The sequence below is a fragment of the Dipodomys merriami genome, unplaced genomic scaffold, assembly GCF_024711535.1.
Source record: "Dipodomys merriami isolate MVZ:Mamm:240054 unplaced genomic scaffold, mDipMer1.0.p SCAF_845, whole genome shotgun sequence".
NCBI lineage: Eukaryota > Metazoa > Chordata > Mammalia > Rodentia > Heteromyidae > Dipodomys > Dipodomys merriami.
Window position 1 is genome coordinate 150,294 of NW_027206452.1, and position 15,075 is coordinate 165,368.

The 15,075-nt window shown below is 64.5% G+C and overlaps 1 protein-coding gene across 1 annotated transcript in view; it reads left to right on the forward strand.

The window, feature by feature from the left end:
- LOC138820166 (keratin-associated protein 10-6-like) overlaps positions 1-5,544 on the forward strand; it is a 43,623-nt gene extending 38,079 nt beyond the window's left edge. The window contains exons 7-9 of the mRNA XM_070011864.1: positions 3,015-3,228; positions 4,150-4,205; positions 5,463-5,544. Of these exons, the coding sequence (XP_069867965.1) occupies positions 3,015-3,228; positions 4,150-4,205; positions 5,463-5,544 (352 nt within the window). The remainder of the gene's footprint in view (positions 1-3,014; positions 3,229-4,149; positions 4,206-5,462) is intronic.
- Positions 5,545-15,075: the final 9,531 nt, after the last annotated feature.

Sequence of the window (15,075 nt, forward strand, 5' to 3'; positions counted from 1 at the left end):
GTCCCCCTCTGTGTCACGCAGAGTCCCCGCTGTGTCCAGCTGTGTCCCCGCTGTGTCCTTGCTTTGTCCCCCGCTGTGTCCCGCTGTGTCCCCGCTGTGTCCCGCTGTGTCCCCAGCTGTGTCCCGCTTTGTCCCCTCTGTGTCCCCCGCTGTGTCCCGCTGTGTCCCCGCTGTGTCCCGCTGCGTCCCGCTGTGTCCCCAGCTGTGTCCCGCTGTGTCCCGCTATGTCCCGCTGTGTTCCGCTGTGTCCCGCTGTGCCCTATCTGTGTACCCGCTGTGTCCTGCTGCGTCCCGCGGTGTCCTCCGATGTGTCCCCGCTATGTCCTGCTGTGTTCCCAATTTGTCCCCGCTGTGTCCCGCTGTGTCCCTGCTGTGTCTCCGCTGAGTCCTCGCGGTGTCCCCAGCTTTGTCCTGCTGTGTCCCCTGCTGTGATCCTGCTGTGTCCCCGCTGTGTCCTCGCTGGGTCTCCGCTGTGTCCTTGCTGTGTCCCCCGCTGTGTCCCCGCTGTGTCCTGCTGTGTACCCAGCTGTGTCCCGCTGTGTCCCGCTGTGTCCTCTATGTGTCCCCGCTGTGTCCCTGGTGTGGCCCCGCTTTTTCCGGCTGTTTTCCCCACTGTGTCCCCCGCTGTGGCCCCGCTGTGTTCCACTCTGTCCCCCGCTGTATATTGCTGTATCCCCGCTGTGTCCCCGCTGTGTCCCACTGTGTCCCCCGCTGTGTCCCCGCTGTGTTCCTGCTGTGTCCCGCTGTGTCCCTTCTGTGTCCCTGCTGTGTCCCCTGCTGTGTCCCCCGCTGTGTCCTGCTGTGTCCCCCGCTGTGTCCCGATGTGTCCCGCTGTGTCCCCCGGTGTGTTCCCCACTATGTCCCGCTGTGTCCCGCTGTGTCCCCCTGTGTCACCTCTGTGTCCCTGTGTGTCCCCCGCTGTGTCCCGCTGTGTCCTTGCTGTGTCCCCCGCTGTGTCCCGCTGTGTCCTCTCTGTGTCCCCGCTGTTTCCCTGCTGTGGCCCCGCTTTCTCCCTCTGTTTTCCCTACTGTGTCCCCCGCTGTGGCCCTGCTGTATCCCACTGTGTCCCCCGCTGAATACTGCTGTATACCTGCTGTGTCCCTGCTGTGTCACACTGTGTCCTCCACTGTGTCCCCGCTGTGTTCCTGCTGTGTCCCGCTGTGTCCCCGGTTGTGTCCCGCTGTGTCCCCTGCTGTGTCCTCTCTGTGTCCCTCTGTGTCCCCGCTGTGTTCCACGGTTTGTCCCCGATGTGTCCCGCTGTGTCCTCACTGTGTCCCAGCTGTATCCCGCTGTGTCCCCCGCTGTATACTGCTCTATTCTCGCTGTGTCCCCGCTGTTTCCCACTGTGTCCTCCGCTGTGTCCCCGCTTTGTCCCGCTTTGTCCGGCTGTGTCCCCCGCTGTGTCCAAGCTGTGTCCTGCTGTGTCCAGCTGTGTCCTGTTGTTTCCCCCGCTGTGTCCCGCTGTGTCAGGCTATTTCCCCGCTGTGTCTCGCTGTGTCCCCCGCTGTTTCCCCGCTGTATCTCCCACTTTATCCCGCTGTGACCCTCTGTGTCCAGTTGTGTCCCTCTGTGTCTGCCGCTCTGTCCCGCTGTGTTGCTTGCTGTGACCCCCGCTGTGTCCCCACTGTGCACTCACTGTGTCCCCCCTGTGTCCCCCACTGTATCCCGCTGTGACCTTCTGTGTGCTGTTGTTTCCCTCTGTGTCCGCCGCTGTGTCCCGCTGTGTCCCTTGCTGTGACCACTGCTGTGTCCCCGCTGTGTCCCGCTGTGTTCCGCTGTGTCCCGGCTGTGCCCTCGCTGTGTCCCCCGCTGTGTCCCCCACTGTGTCCCGCTGTGTCCCCGCTGTTTCCCCGCTGTGTCCCGCTGTGTCCCCGCTGTGTCCCGCTGGGTCCCGCTGTGTCCCCGTTGTCCCCCGGTGTGTCCCGAATTTCCCCTGCTCTGTCCCGTGCTGTGTACCGCTGTGTCCCGCTGTGTCCCTGCTGTGTCCCCGCTTTGTCCCGCTGTGTCCCCGCTGTGTCCACGCTGTGTCCAGCTGTGTCCCCACTGTGTCCTTGCTGTGTCTCCGGTGTCCCCCGCTGTGTCCGGTTGTGTCCCTCCTTCCCCCCGTTGTGTCCCCGCTGTCCCCCACTGTGTCCAGTGCTGTATACCGCTGTGTCCTGCTGGTTCCCGCTGTGTCCCGCTGTGCCCTCGCTGTGTCCCCCACTGTGTCCCTGCTTTGTCCCACTGTGTCCCGCTGTGTCCCGCTCTGTCTCCCGCTGTGTCCCGCTGTGTGCCGCTGTGGCCCGGCAGGGTCCCCACTGTGTCCCGCTTTGTCCCCTTTTGTCACACTGTGTCTTCGCTCTGTTCCCTGCTGTGTCAGCACTGTGTCCCAGTGTGTCCCACTGTGTCCTAGCTGTGTCCCCGCTGTATCCCGTTCTGTCCCGCGGTGTCCCCCGCTATGTACCCGCTGTGTCCCGCTGTGTCCCCACTGTGTCCCTGCTGTGTCCCGCTGTGTCCCTGATGTCTCCTTCTGTGTCCCTGCTGTGTCCCGCTGTGTCCCTGATGTCTCCTTCTGTGTCCCTGCTGTGTCCCCGCTGTGGCAATGCTGTATCCCCCGCTGTGTCCCTCTATGTCCCGCTGGGTCCCCCGCTTGGTCCCACTGTGTCCCGCTGTATCCCTTGTGTCACACTGTGTCCTCGCTGTGTCCCCCGCTGTGTCCCGCTTTGGCCCCACTGTGTCCCCGCTGTGTCCCGCTGTGTCCCGCTGTGTCCTGCTGTGTTCCTGCTATGTCCCTGCTTTGTCCCCCCTGTGTCCACGCTGTGTCCCCGGCTGTGTCACCGCTGTGTCGCGCTTTGTCCCGCTGTGTCCCGCTGTGTTCACGGCTGTGTCCGGCTGTGTCCCCCGCTGTGTCACCCGCTGTGTCCCTCTGTGTCCCTCTGTGTCCCCACTGTGTCCCTGCTGTGTCCCGCTGTGTCCTGCTGTGTTCCTGTTATGTCCGTTCTTTGTCCCCCCTGTGTCCGCCTGTGTCCCCGCAGTTTCCTCGCTGTGTCCGCCGCTGTGCCACCGCTGTGTCCCGCTGTGTCCCCCACTGTGTCCCGCTGTGTCCCACTGTTACCCGCTGGGTCCTCGGCTGTGTCCCGCTGGGTCCCCGCTGTGTCCCGCTTTGTTCGCCACTTTGTGCCTCTGTGTAGCCGCTGTGTCCCCGCTGTGTCCCCACTGTGTCCCGCTGTGTCCCCACTGTCCCGCGCTGTATCCCTCTGTGTCCTCGCTGTGTCCCCCGCTGTGTCCCGCTTGGTTCCCCGCTGTGTCCCCCGCTGTGTCCCGCTATGTCCCCCGCTGTGTTCCACTGTGTCCCGCTGTGTCCCGCTGTGTCCCACTTGTCCACGCTGTGTCCCGTGTGTCCCGCTGTGTCCCGCTGTGTCCTCTCTGTGTCCCCGCTTTTTCCCCCGCTGTGTCCCGCTGTGTCCCCGCTGTGTCCCGCTGTGTCTCCCGCCGTGTCCTGCTATGTCCCCCGCTGTGTCTCGTTGTGTCCCGCTGTGTCCCGCTGTGTTCCCCTATGTGTCCTGCCGTGTATCCCGCTGTGTCTCGCTATGTCCCTCTGTGTCCCCCGTTGTGTTCCCTCCTGTGTCCCGCTGTGTCCTGATGCGTCCCACTGTGTCCCCGCTGTCCCCAACTGTGTCCCACTGTGTCCCCATTGTCCCCCGGTGTGTCCCCGCTGTTCCCCGTTGTTTCCTCCACTGTGTCCCGCTGTGTCCCCGCTGTGTCCTGGCTGTGTCCCCGCTGTGTCCCCGCTGTTTCCCGCGGAGTCCCGCTGTGTCCCCTTGTGTCACACTGTGTCCTCGCTGTGTCCCCTGCTATGTCACCACTGTGTCCCAGTGTGTCCCGCTGTGTCCTGGCTGTGTCCCTGCTGTATCCCGCTGTGTCCCGCGGTGTCCCCCGCTCTGTACCCGCTGTGTCCTGCTGTGTCCCCGCTGTGTCTCTGCTGAGTCCCGCTGTCCCCGATGTGTCCTGCTGTGTCCCCGCTGTGTTCCCGTTGTGTCACTGCTGTGTCCCCCGCTGTGTCCCGCTGGGTCCCGCTGGGTCCCCCGCTGGGTCCCGCTGTGTCTCGCTGTGTCCCCACTTTCCCCGCTTTGTTCCCCGTTGTGTCACGCTGTGTTCCCTTGTGTCAAGCTGTGTCCTCGCTGTGTCCACCGCTGTGTCACCGCTGTGTCCCGCTGTGACCCTCTGTGTGCCTTTGTCTCACACTGTGTTGTCGCTGTTTCCCACGCTGTGTCACCGCTGTGTCCCGCTGTGTCCCCAGTGTGTCCCCACTGTGCTCCATGTGCCCCGCTGTTGTCCCCTGTGTCACACTGTGTCCTCATTGTGTCCCCGGTTGTGTCACCGCTGTGTCCCGCTGTGTCCCGCATTGTCCCCTGTTGTGTCCCGCTGTGTCTCCCGCTCTGTCTCCCGCAGTGTCACCACTGTGTCCCAGTGTGTCCCCACTGTGTCCCCGCTGTGTCCCGCTGTGTCCCGCTGTGTCCCTCTGTGTCCCCACTGTGTCCCCGCTGTGTCCCGCTGTGTCCCGCTGTGTCCCCTTGTGTCACACTTTGTCCTCGCTGTGTCCCCGGCTGTGTCACCGCTGTGTCCCACTTTGTCCCGCTGTGTCCCGCTGTGTCCCCTGCTATGTCCCGCTGTGTCCCCCACTGTGTACCCCGCTGTGTCCCTCTGTGTCCCCACTTTGTCCCCGCTGTGTCCCGCTGTGTCCCCGCTATGTCCCTGCTCTGTCCCCCCCTTTGTCCCCCTGTGTCCCCGCTGTTTCCTCGCTGTGTCCCCCGCTGTGTACCCCGCTGTGTCCCGCTGTATCCCTCTGTGTCCCCACTGTGTCCCGTGGTGTCCCTGTTGTACCCCGGTGTGTCCTGAATGTCTCCTGCTGTGTCCCGCGCTTTGTACCTCTGTGTCCCGCTGTGTCCCCGCTCTGTCCCCGCTGTGTCCGGCTGTTTCCCCGCTGTGTCCAGCTGTGTCCCCTCTGTGTCCTTGCTGTGTCCCCCGCTGTGTCCCCCTGTGTCCCCGCTGTGTCCTGCTGTGTCCCCAGCTCTGTCCCGCTGTGTCCCCGCTGTGTCCCCCGCTGTGTCCCGCTGTGTCCTCGCTGTGTCCCGCAGCGTCCCGCTGTGTCCCCCGCTGTGTCCCGCTGTGTCCTGCTGTGTCCCGCTGTGTCCCGCTGTGCCCTATCTGTGTACCCGCTGTGTCCCGCTGCGTCCCGCGGTGTCCCCCGTTGTGTCCCCACTATGTCCAGCTGTGTCCCCAATGTATCCCCGCTTTGTACCATTGTGTCCCTGCTGTGTCCCCGCTGAGATCTCGCGGTGTCCCCAGCTTTGTGCAGCTGTGTCCCCCGCTTTGTCCCCCACTGTGTCCTCCGCTGTGATCCTGCTGTGTCCCCGCTGTGTACTCTCTGTTTCCCCCGCTGTGTCCCGCTGTGTCCACGCTGTGTCCTGCTGTGTCCCCAGCTGTGTCCCGCTGTGTCCCGCTGGGTCCCCAGCTGTGTCCCCCGCTGTGTCCCGCTGGGTCCCCCGCTGTATCCGGCTGTGACCCTCTCTGTCCCTGCTGTGTTCCCCGCTGTGTCCCGCTGTGTCCCCGCTGTGTCCCGCTGCTTCCCGCTGTGTCCCCCGCTGTGTCCCCCGCTGTGTCCCCCGCTGTGTCCCCCGCTGTGTTCCCTGCTGTGTCAAGCTGTGTCCCGCTGTGTCCCCCGCTGTGTTCCCTCTGTGTCCCGCTGTGTCCCCTCTGTGTCCCCCGCTGTGTACCCGCTGTTACCCCCTTGTGTCCCGATGTGTCATCGCGTTGTCCCCCTGTGTCCTGCTGTGTCCCCGCTGTGTCCCGCTGTGTCCCAGCTTTGTCCCACTGTGTCCCGATGTGTCCCCCCTGTGTTCCATGCTGTGTACCACTGTGCCCCGCTTTGTCCCGCTGTGTCCTCGCTGTGTCCCCACTGTGTCCCGCTGTGTCCCACTGTGTCCCCGCTGTCCCCCGCTGTGTCCCTCGGTGTACCCGTTGTCCCCCGGTGTGTCCCGGCTGTCCCCCACTCTGTTCCCTGCTGTGTCTCGCTGTGTCCCCGCTTTGTCCCACTGTGACCCCGCTGTGTCCCGCTGTGTCCCTGCTGTACCCCGCTGTGTCCCCCACTGTGTCCCGCTGTGTCCCCTTTTGTAACGCTGTGTCCTCGCTTTGCCCCTCTCTGTGTCACCGCTGTGTTCCGCTGTGTCCCACTGTGTCCCACTGTGTCCCGCTGTGTCCGCCGCTGTGTTCCATGCTGTGTCCTGGTGTTTCCCGCTTTGTCCCGCTGTGTCCTCGCTGTGTCCCCGCTGTGTCCCGCTGTGTCCCACTGTGTCCCACTTTGTCCCCGCTGTCCCCCGGTGTGTCCATCAGTGTCCCTGTTGTCCCCCAATATGTCCCTGCTGTCCCCCACTGTGTTCCCCGCTGTGTCTCGCTGTGTCCCGCTGGGTCCCCCGCTGTGTTCCCCGCTGTGTTCCGCTGTGTCCCGCAGTGTCCCCGCTGTACCCCGCTGTGTCCCGCTGTGTCCCTGTTGTCCCGCGGTGTGTCGCGAATGTCCCCCGCTGTGTCCTGCGCATTGTACCGCTGTGTCCCGCTTTGTCCCCGCGGTGTCCCCACTGTGTCCCGCTGTGTCCCGCTGTCCCCACTGTGTCCCGCTGTGTCCCGCTGTGTCCCGCTGTGTCCCACTGTGTCCCCGCTGTGTCCCTCAGTGTCCCTGTTGTCCCCCAATGTGTCCCAGCTGTCCCCCAATGTGTTCCCCGCTGTGTCTCGCTGTGTCCCACGCTGTGTTCCCCCTGTGTCCCCCACTGTATCCTGCTGTGTCCCTCTGTGTCCTGTTGTGTCCCTCTGTGTCCACCGCTGTGTCCCGCTGTGTGCCTTGCTGTGACCCCCGCTGTGTTCCCGCTGTGTCCCGCTGTGTCCCCCTGTGTCCCGCTGTGTCCCCGCTGTGCCCTTGCTGTTTCCCCCGCTGGGTCCCCCACTGTGTCTCGCTGTTTCTCGCTGGATCCCCCGCTCTGTTCCCCGCTGTGTTCCGCTGTGTCCCGCTGTGTCCCCGCTGTGTCCTGCTGTGTCCCGCTATGTCCCCGCTGTACCCCGCTGTGTCCCGCTGTGTCCCTGTTGTCACCCGGTGTGTCGCGAATGTCCCCCGCTGTGTCCCGCGCATTGTACCGCTGTTTCCCGCTTTGTCCCCGCGGTGTCCCCGCTGTGTCCCGCTGTGTCCCCTCTGTGTCCCCTCTGTGTCCTTGCTGTGTCCCCCGCTGTGTCCCGCTGTGTCCCCGCTGTGTCCTGCTGTGTCCCTGCTTTGTCCCACTGTGTCCTCTGCTGTGGTCCATGCTGTGTCCCGCTGTGTCCCGCTGTGTCCTGCTGTGTCCCCTTGTGTCACACTATGTCCTCGCTGTGGCCCCCGCTGTGTCACTGCTGTGTCCCGCTATGTCCTGCTGTGTCCCCCGCTGTGTCCCGTTGTGTCCCCCGCTGTGTCCTCCGCTGTGTTCCGCTGTGTCCCTCTATGTCCCCACTGTGTCCACGCTGTGTCCCGCTTTGTCCCGCTGTGTCCCCGCTGTGTCCCTGCTTTGTCCCCCCCTGTGTCCCCCTGTGTTCCCCACTGTGTCCCGCTGTGTCCCAGTGTGTCCCCCGCTGTGTCCCGCTGTGTCCTACTGTGTCCCGCTGTGTCCCCCGCTGTGTCCCCGCTGTGTCCCGCTGTGTCCCCGCTTTGTCCCCCACTGTGTATCCGCTGTTCCCCCCTTGTGGCCCGATGTGTCATCGCGCTGTCCCCACTGTGTTCTGCTGTGTCCAAGCTGTGTCCCGCTGTGTCCCTGCTGTGTCCCACTGTGTCCCGCTGTGTCCCCTGCTGTGTTCCATGCTGTGTCCCGCTGTGTCCCGCTTTGTGTTGCTGTGTCCTCGCTGTGTCCCCGCTGTGTCCCGATGTGTCCCTCTGTGTCCCACTGTGTCCCCGCTGTCCCCCGCTGTGTCCCTTGGTGTACCCGTTGTCCCAAGTTGTGTCCCCGCTGTCCCCCACTGTGTTCCCAGCTGTGTCTCGCTTTGTCCCGTTGTGTCCAGCTGTGTCCCCGCTGTGTCCTTGCTGTGTCCCCCGCTGTGTCCCCGCTGTGTCCTGCTGTGTACCCAGCTGTGTCCCGCTGTGTCCCGCTGGGTCCCCCGATGTGTTCCCCGCTGTGTCCCGCTGTGTCGTCCGCTGTATCCGGCTGTGTCCCACTGTGTCCCTGCTGTGTCCCCCGCTGTGTCCCCTGCTGTGTTCCCGCTGTGTCCCTACTGTGTCCCCCGCTGTCTCTCTGTTTCCACCGCTGTGTCCCCCGCTGTGTCAGGCTGTGTTCCGCTGTGTCCCCTGCTGTGTCCCCGCTGTGTCCCGCTGTGTCCCCGCTTTGTTTCCCTCTGTGTACCCGCTGTTCCCCCCTTGTGTCCCGACGTATCATCACGCTGTCCCCACCGTGTCCTGCTGTGTCCCCCTGTGTCCCCGCTGTCCCCCGCTGTGTCCCTCGGTGTACCCGTTGTCCCACAGTGTGTCCCCGCTGTCGCCCATTGTGTTCCCCGCTGTGTCTCGCTGTGTCCCGCTGTGTCTCACTGTGTCCCGCTGTGTCCCGCTGTGTCCCCGCTGTGTCCCGCTGTGTCCCGGCTGTACCCCGCTGTGTCCCACACTGTGTCCTGCTGTGTCCCCTTCTGTCACGCTGTGTCCTTGTTGTGTCCCCCGCTGTGTCACCGCTGTGTTCCGCTGTGTCCCGCTGTGTCCCGCTGTGTCCCCGCTGTGTCCCGCTGTGTCCTACTGTGTCCCCGCTGTGTTCTGCTGTGTCCCCCGCTGTGTCCCACTATGTCCCCCGCTGGGTCCCGCTGTGTCCCGCTGTATCCCGCTGTGTCCGCAATGTGTCCCCGCTGTGTCCCGCTATGTACTCGCTGTGTTCCCGCTGTGTACCCGCTGTGTCCCCCGGTGTGTCCCCCGCTGTGTCCCGCTGTGTCCCCCGCTGTGTCCCGAAGTGTCCCGCTGTGTCCCCCGGTGTGTTCCCCGCTGTGTCCCGATGTGTTCTGCTGTGTCCTACTGTGTCCCTGCTTTGTCCCCGCTGTGTCCCCCGCTGTGTCCCCCGCTGTGTCCCGCTGTGTCTCCCGCTGTGTCCCTGCTGTGGCCCCGCTTTTTCCCGCTGTTTCCCCCACTGTGTCCCCCGCTGTGTCCCAGCTGTATCCCGCTGTGTCCCCCGCTGTATACTGCTGTATCCCCGCTGTGTCCCGAGGTGTCCCACTGTGTCCCCCGCTGTGTCCCCGCTGTGTTTCTGCTGTGTCCCGCTGTGTCCCTCTGTGTCCCCGGTTGTGTCTGGCTGTGACATCCGCTCTGTCCCCGCTGTGTCTACGCTGTGTCCGACTGTGTCCTGCTGTGTCCCGCTGTGTCCCCTGCTGTATCCCCGCTGTGTCCCTCTGTGTCCCCGCTGTGTCCCACACTTTGTCCCTGATGTGTCCCGCTGTGTCCTCTGCTGTGTCCCGCTGTGTTCCCCGCTGTCTCCCCCAATGTGACCCGCTGTATCCCTCCCTGTGTCCTGCTGTGTAGCGCTGTTTCCTTTCTGTGTCCCCCGCTGTGTCCCGATGTGTCCCGCTGTGTCCCGCTGTGTCCCCGGCTGTATCCCCGTGTCCTCCGCTGTGTTCACAGCTGTGTCCTGCTGTGTCCTGCTGTGTCTGCGCTGCGTCCTCGCTGTGTCCATCTGTGTCCCTGCTCTGTCCCCTCTGTGTCCTATTGTGTCCCCCTCTGTATCTTTCTGTATCCCTGCTGTGTCCCCGCTGTGTCCCGCTGTTTCCTGCTGTGTCTTCGCTGTGTCCCGGCTGTGTCCCGCTCTGTCCCGCTGTGTCCCCCGCTGTGTCCCGCTGTGCCCGGCTGTGTCCCAAACATATCCCACTGTGTCCCCTGCTGTGTCCCGCTGTGTCTCCGCTGTGTCCCCGCTGTGTCCCGCTGTGTCCCGGTGTGTCCTCGCTGTGCCGGGCTGTGTCCCAAACGTGTCCTGCTGTGTCCCCCGCTGTGTCCCGCTGTGCCGGGCTGTGTCCCAAACGTGTCCCGCTGTGTCCCCCGCTGTGTCCCGCTGTGTACTGCTGTGTCCCGCTGTGTCTCTGCTGTGTCCCCGCTGTGTCCCGCTCTGTCCCGCTGTGTCCCACTGTGTCCCCGCTGTTTCCCCGCTGTGTCCCCCGCTGTGTCCCCCGCTGTGTCCCGCTGTGTCCCCTGCTGTGTCCCATTGTGTCCCGCTGTGTCCCTGCTGTGTCCCCGCTGTGTCCCGCTGTTTCCCCGCTGTGTCCCGCTGTGTCCCGCTGTGTCTTCTCTGTGTCCCCGCTGTGTCCCTGCTGTGTCCCTGCTTTTTCCCGCTGTATTCTCCATTGTGTCCCCCGCTGTGTCCCAGCTGTATCCCGCTGTGTCCCCCGTTGTGTCACGCTGTGTCCCCCGCTGTGTCCCCTGCTGTGTCCCGCTGTGTCCCTTCTGTGTCCAGCTCTGTCCCCCGCTCTGTCCCCGCTGTGTCCTCGCTGTGTCCCGCTGTGTCCCGCTGTGTCCCTGCTGTGTCCTGTTTTCCCCCAGTGTGTCCCCGCTGTCCCCCACTGTGTTCCTCGCTGTGTCTCGCTGTCTCCCGCTGTGTCCCGCTCTGTCCCCGCTGTGTTCCACTGTGTCCCCGCTGTGTTCCGCTGTGTCCCGCTGTGTCCCACTGTGTCCCGCTGTGTCCCCTGCTCTGTTCCATGCTGTGTCCCGCTGTGTCCCGCTTTGTCCCGCTGTGTCCTCGCTGTGTCCCGCTGTGTCCTGCTGTGTCCCTCTGTTTCCCCACTGTCCCCCGCTCTGTCCTTCAGTGTCCCCGTTTTCCCCCAGTGTGTCCCCGCTGTCCCCCACTGTGTTCCCCGCTGTGTCTCTCTGTCTCCCACTGTGTCCCGCTCTGTCCCCGCTGTGTCCCCGCTGTGTCCCCCTGTACCCGCTGAGTCCCCCTCTGTGTCCCGCTGTGTCCCCTTCTGTCACGCTGTGTCCTCGCTATGTCCCCCGCTGTGTCACTGCTGTGTTCCGCTGTGTCCCTCTGTGTCCTGCTGTGTCCCCTTGTGTCACACTTTGTCCTTGCTGTGGCCCCCGCTGTGTCACGGCTGTGTCCCGCTGTGTCCCGCTACTTCCCGCTGTGTCCCCCGTTGTGTCCTGCTGTGTCCCCCTCTGTGTCCCCTGCTGTGTCCCGCTGTGTCCCTCTGTGTCCGCACTGTGTCCCCGTTGTGTCCCGCTTTGTCCCGCTGTGTCCCCGCTGTATCCCTGCTTTTTCCCCCCCTGTGTTCCCCCTGTGTCCCCGCTGTGTCCGGCTGTTTCCCCCGCTGTGTCTCGCTGTTTCCCCCGCTGTGTCCCGCTGTGTCCCGTTGTGTTCCGCTGTGTCCCCACTGTGTCCCGCTGTGTGCCCCGCTGTGTCCCACTGTGTCTCGCTGGGTCCTCCGCTGTGTTCCCCGCTGTGTCCCACTGTGTCCCGCTGTGTCCCCCGCTGTGTCCACGCTGTGTCCCGCTGTGTCCCGCTCTGTCCCTTGCTGTGACCCCCGCTGTGTCCTTGCTGTGTCCCGCTGTGTCCCCCTGTGTTCCGCTGTGTCCCTGCTGTGCCCTCGCTGTGTCCCCCGCTGTGTCCCTCGCTGTGTCCCCCACTGTGTCCCGCTGTTTCGCGCTTGGTCCCCCGCTGTGTTCCCCGCTGTGTTCCCTGCTGTGTTCAGCTGTGACCCGCTGTGTCCCCGCTGTTTCCCCGCTGTGTCCTGCTGTGTCCCGCTGTGTCCCACTGTGTCCCCGCTGTGTACTTCTGTGTCCCCATTGTCCCCTGGTGTGTCCCGAATTTCTCCCGCTCTGTCCCGCGCTGTGTACCGCTGTGCCTCTCTGTGTCCCCACTGTGTCCCCACTGTGTCCCGCTTTGTCCCGCTGTGTCCTGCTGTGTCCCCTGCTGTGTCCCACTGTGTCCCCTGCTGTGTCCCCCGCTGTGTCTCTCTGTGTGCCTCTGTGTCCCCACTGTGTCCCCGCTGTGTCCCGCTGTGTCCCGCTGTGTCCCCACTATGTACCTGCTTTTTCACACCCTGTTTCCCGCTGTGTCCCCGCTGTGTCCCCCGCTGTGTCCCGCTGTGTCCCTCTGTGTCCCCACTGTTTCCCGCTGTGTGCCCTGCTGTGTCCCACTGTGTCCCGCTGTGTCCTGCGCTGTGTTCCACGCTCCGTCCCGCTTGTCCCGGTGTGTCCCCCGCTGGGTCCCGCTGTGTCCTGCTGTGTCCCCCGCTGTGTCCCCCGCTGTGTCCCCCCTGTGTCCCCCACTGTATCCTGCTGTGTCCCTCTGTGTCCCGGTGTGTCCCCCGCTGTGTCCCGCTGTGTCCCGCTGTGTCCCCCGCTGTGTCCCCCCTGTGTCCCCCACTGTATCCTGCTGTGTCCCTCTGTGTCTTGTTGTGTTCCTCTGTGTCCGCTGCTGTGCCCTCGCTGTGTCCCCCGCTGTGTCCCCCAGTGTGTCCCGCTGTGTCCCGCTGGGTCCCCTGCTGTGTCCCCGCTGTGTCCCGCTGTGTCCCCGCTTTGTTTCCGGCTGTGTACCCGCTGTTCCCCCCTTGTGTCCCGATGTGTCATTGCGCTGTCCCCACTGTGTCCTGCTGTGTCCCCGCTGTGTCCCGCTATGTCCCTGCTGTGTCCCACTGTGGCCCGCTGGGTCCCCCGCTGTGTTCCATGCTGTGTCCCGCTGTGTCCCGCTTTGTGCAGCTGTGTCCTCGCTGTGTCCCCGCTGTGTCCCGCTGTGTCCTGCTGTGTCCCACTGTGTCCCCGCTGTCCCCTGCTGTGTCCCTCGGTGTACCCGTTGTCCCACGTTGTGTCCCCGCTGTCCCCCACTGTGTTCCCTGCCGTGTCTCGCTGTGTCCCGCTGTGTCCCGCTGTGTCCCGCTGTGTCCACGCTGTGTCCCGCTGTGTCCCCGCTGTGTCCCCGCTGTGTCCCACTGTGTCCCCGCTGTGTCCTCGCTGTGTCCCAGCTGTACCACGCTGTGTCCCCCACTGTGTCCCGCTGTGTCCCCTTCTGTCATGCTGTGTCCTTGCTGTGTCCCCCGCTGTGTCACCGCTGTGTTCCACTGTGGCCAGCTGTGTCCCACTTTGTCCCGCTGTGTCCCCCGCTGTGTACCATGCTGTGTCCCGCTGTGTCCTGCTTTGTCCTCAGTGTGTCCTCTGCTGTGTTCCGCTGTGTTCCCCGCTCTCTCCCCCACTGTGTCCTGCTGTGTCCCCCTCTGTGTCACGCAGAGTCCCCGCTGTGTCCAGCTGTGTCCCCGCTGTGTCCTTGCTTTGTCCCCCGCTGTGTCCCGCTGTGTCCCCGCTGTGTCCCGCTGTGTCCCCAGCTGTGTCCCGCTTTGTCCCCTCTGTGTCCCCCGCTGTGTCCCGCTGTGTCCCCGCTGTGTCCCGCTGCGTCCCGCTGTGTCCCCAGCTGTGTCCCGCTGTGTCCCGCTATGTCCCGCTGTGTTCCGCTGTGTCCCGCTGTGCCCTATCTGTGTACCCGCTGTGTCCTGCTGCGTCCCGCGGTGTCCTCCGATGTGTCCCCGCTATGTCCTGCTGTGTTCCCAATTTGTCCCCGCTGTGTCCCGCTGTGTCCCTGCTGTGTCTCCGCTGAGTCCTCGCGGTGTCCCCAGCTTTGTCCTGCTGTGTCCCCTGCTGTGATCCTGCTGTGTCCCCGCTGTGTCCTCGCTGGGTCTCCGCTGTGTCCTTGCTGTGTCCCCCGCTGTGTCCCCGCTGTGTCCTGCTGTGTACCCAGCTGTGTCCCGCTGTGTCCCGCTGTGTCCTCTATGTGTCCCCGCTGTGTCCCTGGTGTGGCCCCGCTTTTTCCGGCTGTTTTCCCCACTGTGTCCCCCGCTGTGGCCCCGCTGTGTTCCACTCTGTCCCCCGCTGTATATTGCTGTATCCCCGCTGTGTCCCCGCTGTGTCCCACTGTGTCCCCCGCTGTGTCCCCGCTGTGTTCCTGCTGTGTCCCGCTGTGTCCCTTCTGTGTCCCTGCTGTGTCCCCTGCTGTGTCCCCCGCTGTGTCCTGCTGTGTCCCCCGCTGTGTCCCGATGTGTCCCGCTGTGTCCCCCGGTGTGTTCCCCACTATGTCCCGCTGTGTCCCGCTGTGTCCCCCTGTGTCACCTCTGTGTCCCTGTGTGTCCCCCGCTGTGTCCCGCTGTGTCCTTGCTGTGTCCCCCGCTGTGTCCCGCTGTGTCCTCTCTGTGTCCCCGCTGTTTCCCTGCTGTGGCCCCGCTTTCTCCCTCTGTTTTCCCTACTGTGTCCCCCGCTGTGGCCCTGCTGTATCCCACTGTGTCCCCCGCTGAATACTGCTGTATACCTGCTGTGTCCCTGCTGTGTCACACTGTGTCCTCCACTGTGTCCCCGCTGTGTTCCTGCTGTGTCCCGCTGTGTCCCCGGTTGTGTCCCGCTGTGTCCCCTGCTGTGTCCTCTCTGTGTCCCTCTGTGTCCCCGCTGTGTTCCACGGTTTGTCCCCGATGTGTCCCGCTGTGTCCTCACTGTGTCCCAGCTGTATCCCGCTGTGTCCCCCGCTGTATACTGCTCTATTCTCGCTGTGTCCCCGCTGTTTCCCACTGTGTCCTCCGCTGTGTCCCCGCTTTGTCCCGCTTTGTCCGGCTGTGTCCCCCGCTGTGTCCAAGCTGTGTCCTGCTGTGTCCAGCTGTGTCCTGTTGTTTCCCCCGCTGTGTCCCGCTGTGTCAGGCTATTTCCCCGCTGTGTCTCGCTGTGTCCCCCGCTGTTTCCCCGCTGTATCTCCCACTTTATCCCGCTGTGACCCTCTGTGTCCAGTTGTGTCCCTCTGTGTCTGCCGCTCTGTCCCGCTGTGTTGCTTGCTGTGACCCCCGCTGTGTCCCCACTGTGCACTCACTGTGTCCCCCCTGTGTCCCCCACTGTATCCCGCTGTGACCTTCTGTGTGCTGTTGTTTCCCTCTGTGTCCGCCGCTGTGTCCCGCTGTGTCCCTTGCTGTGACCACTGCTGTGTCCCCGCTGTGTCCCGCTGTGTTCCGCTGTGTCCCGGCTGTGCCCTCGCTGTGTCCCCCGCTGTGTCCCCCACTGTGTCCCGCTGTGTCCCCGCTGTTTCCCCGCTGTGTCCCGCTGTGTCC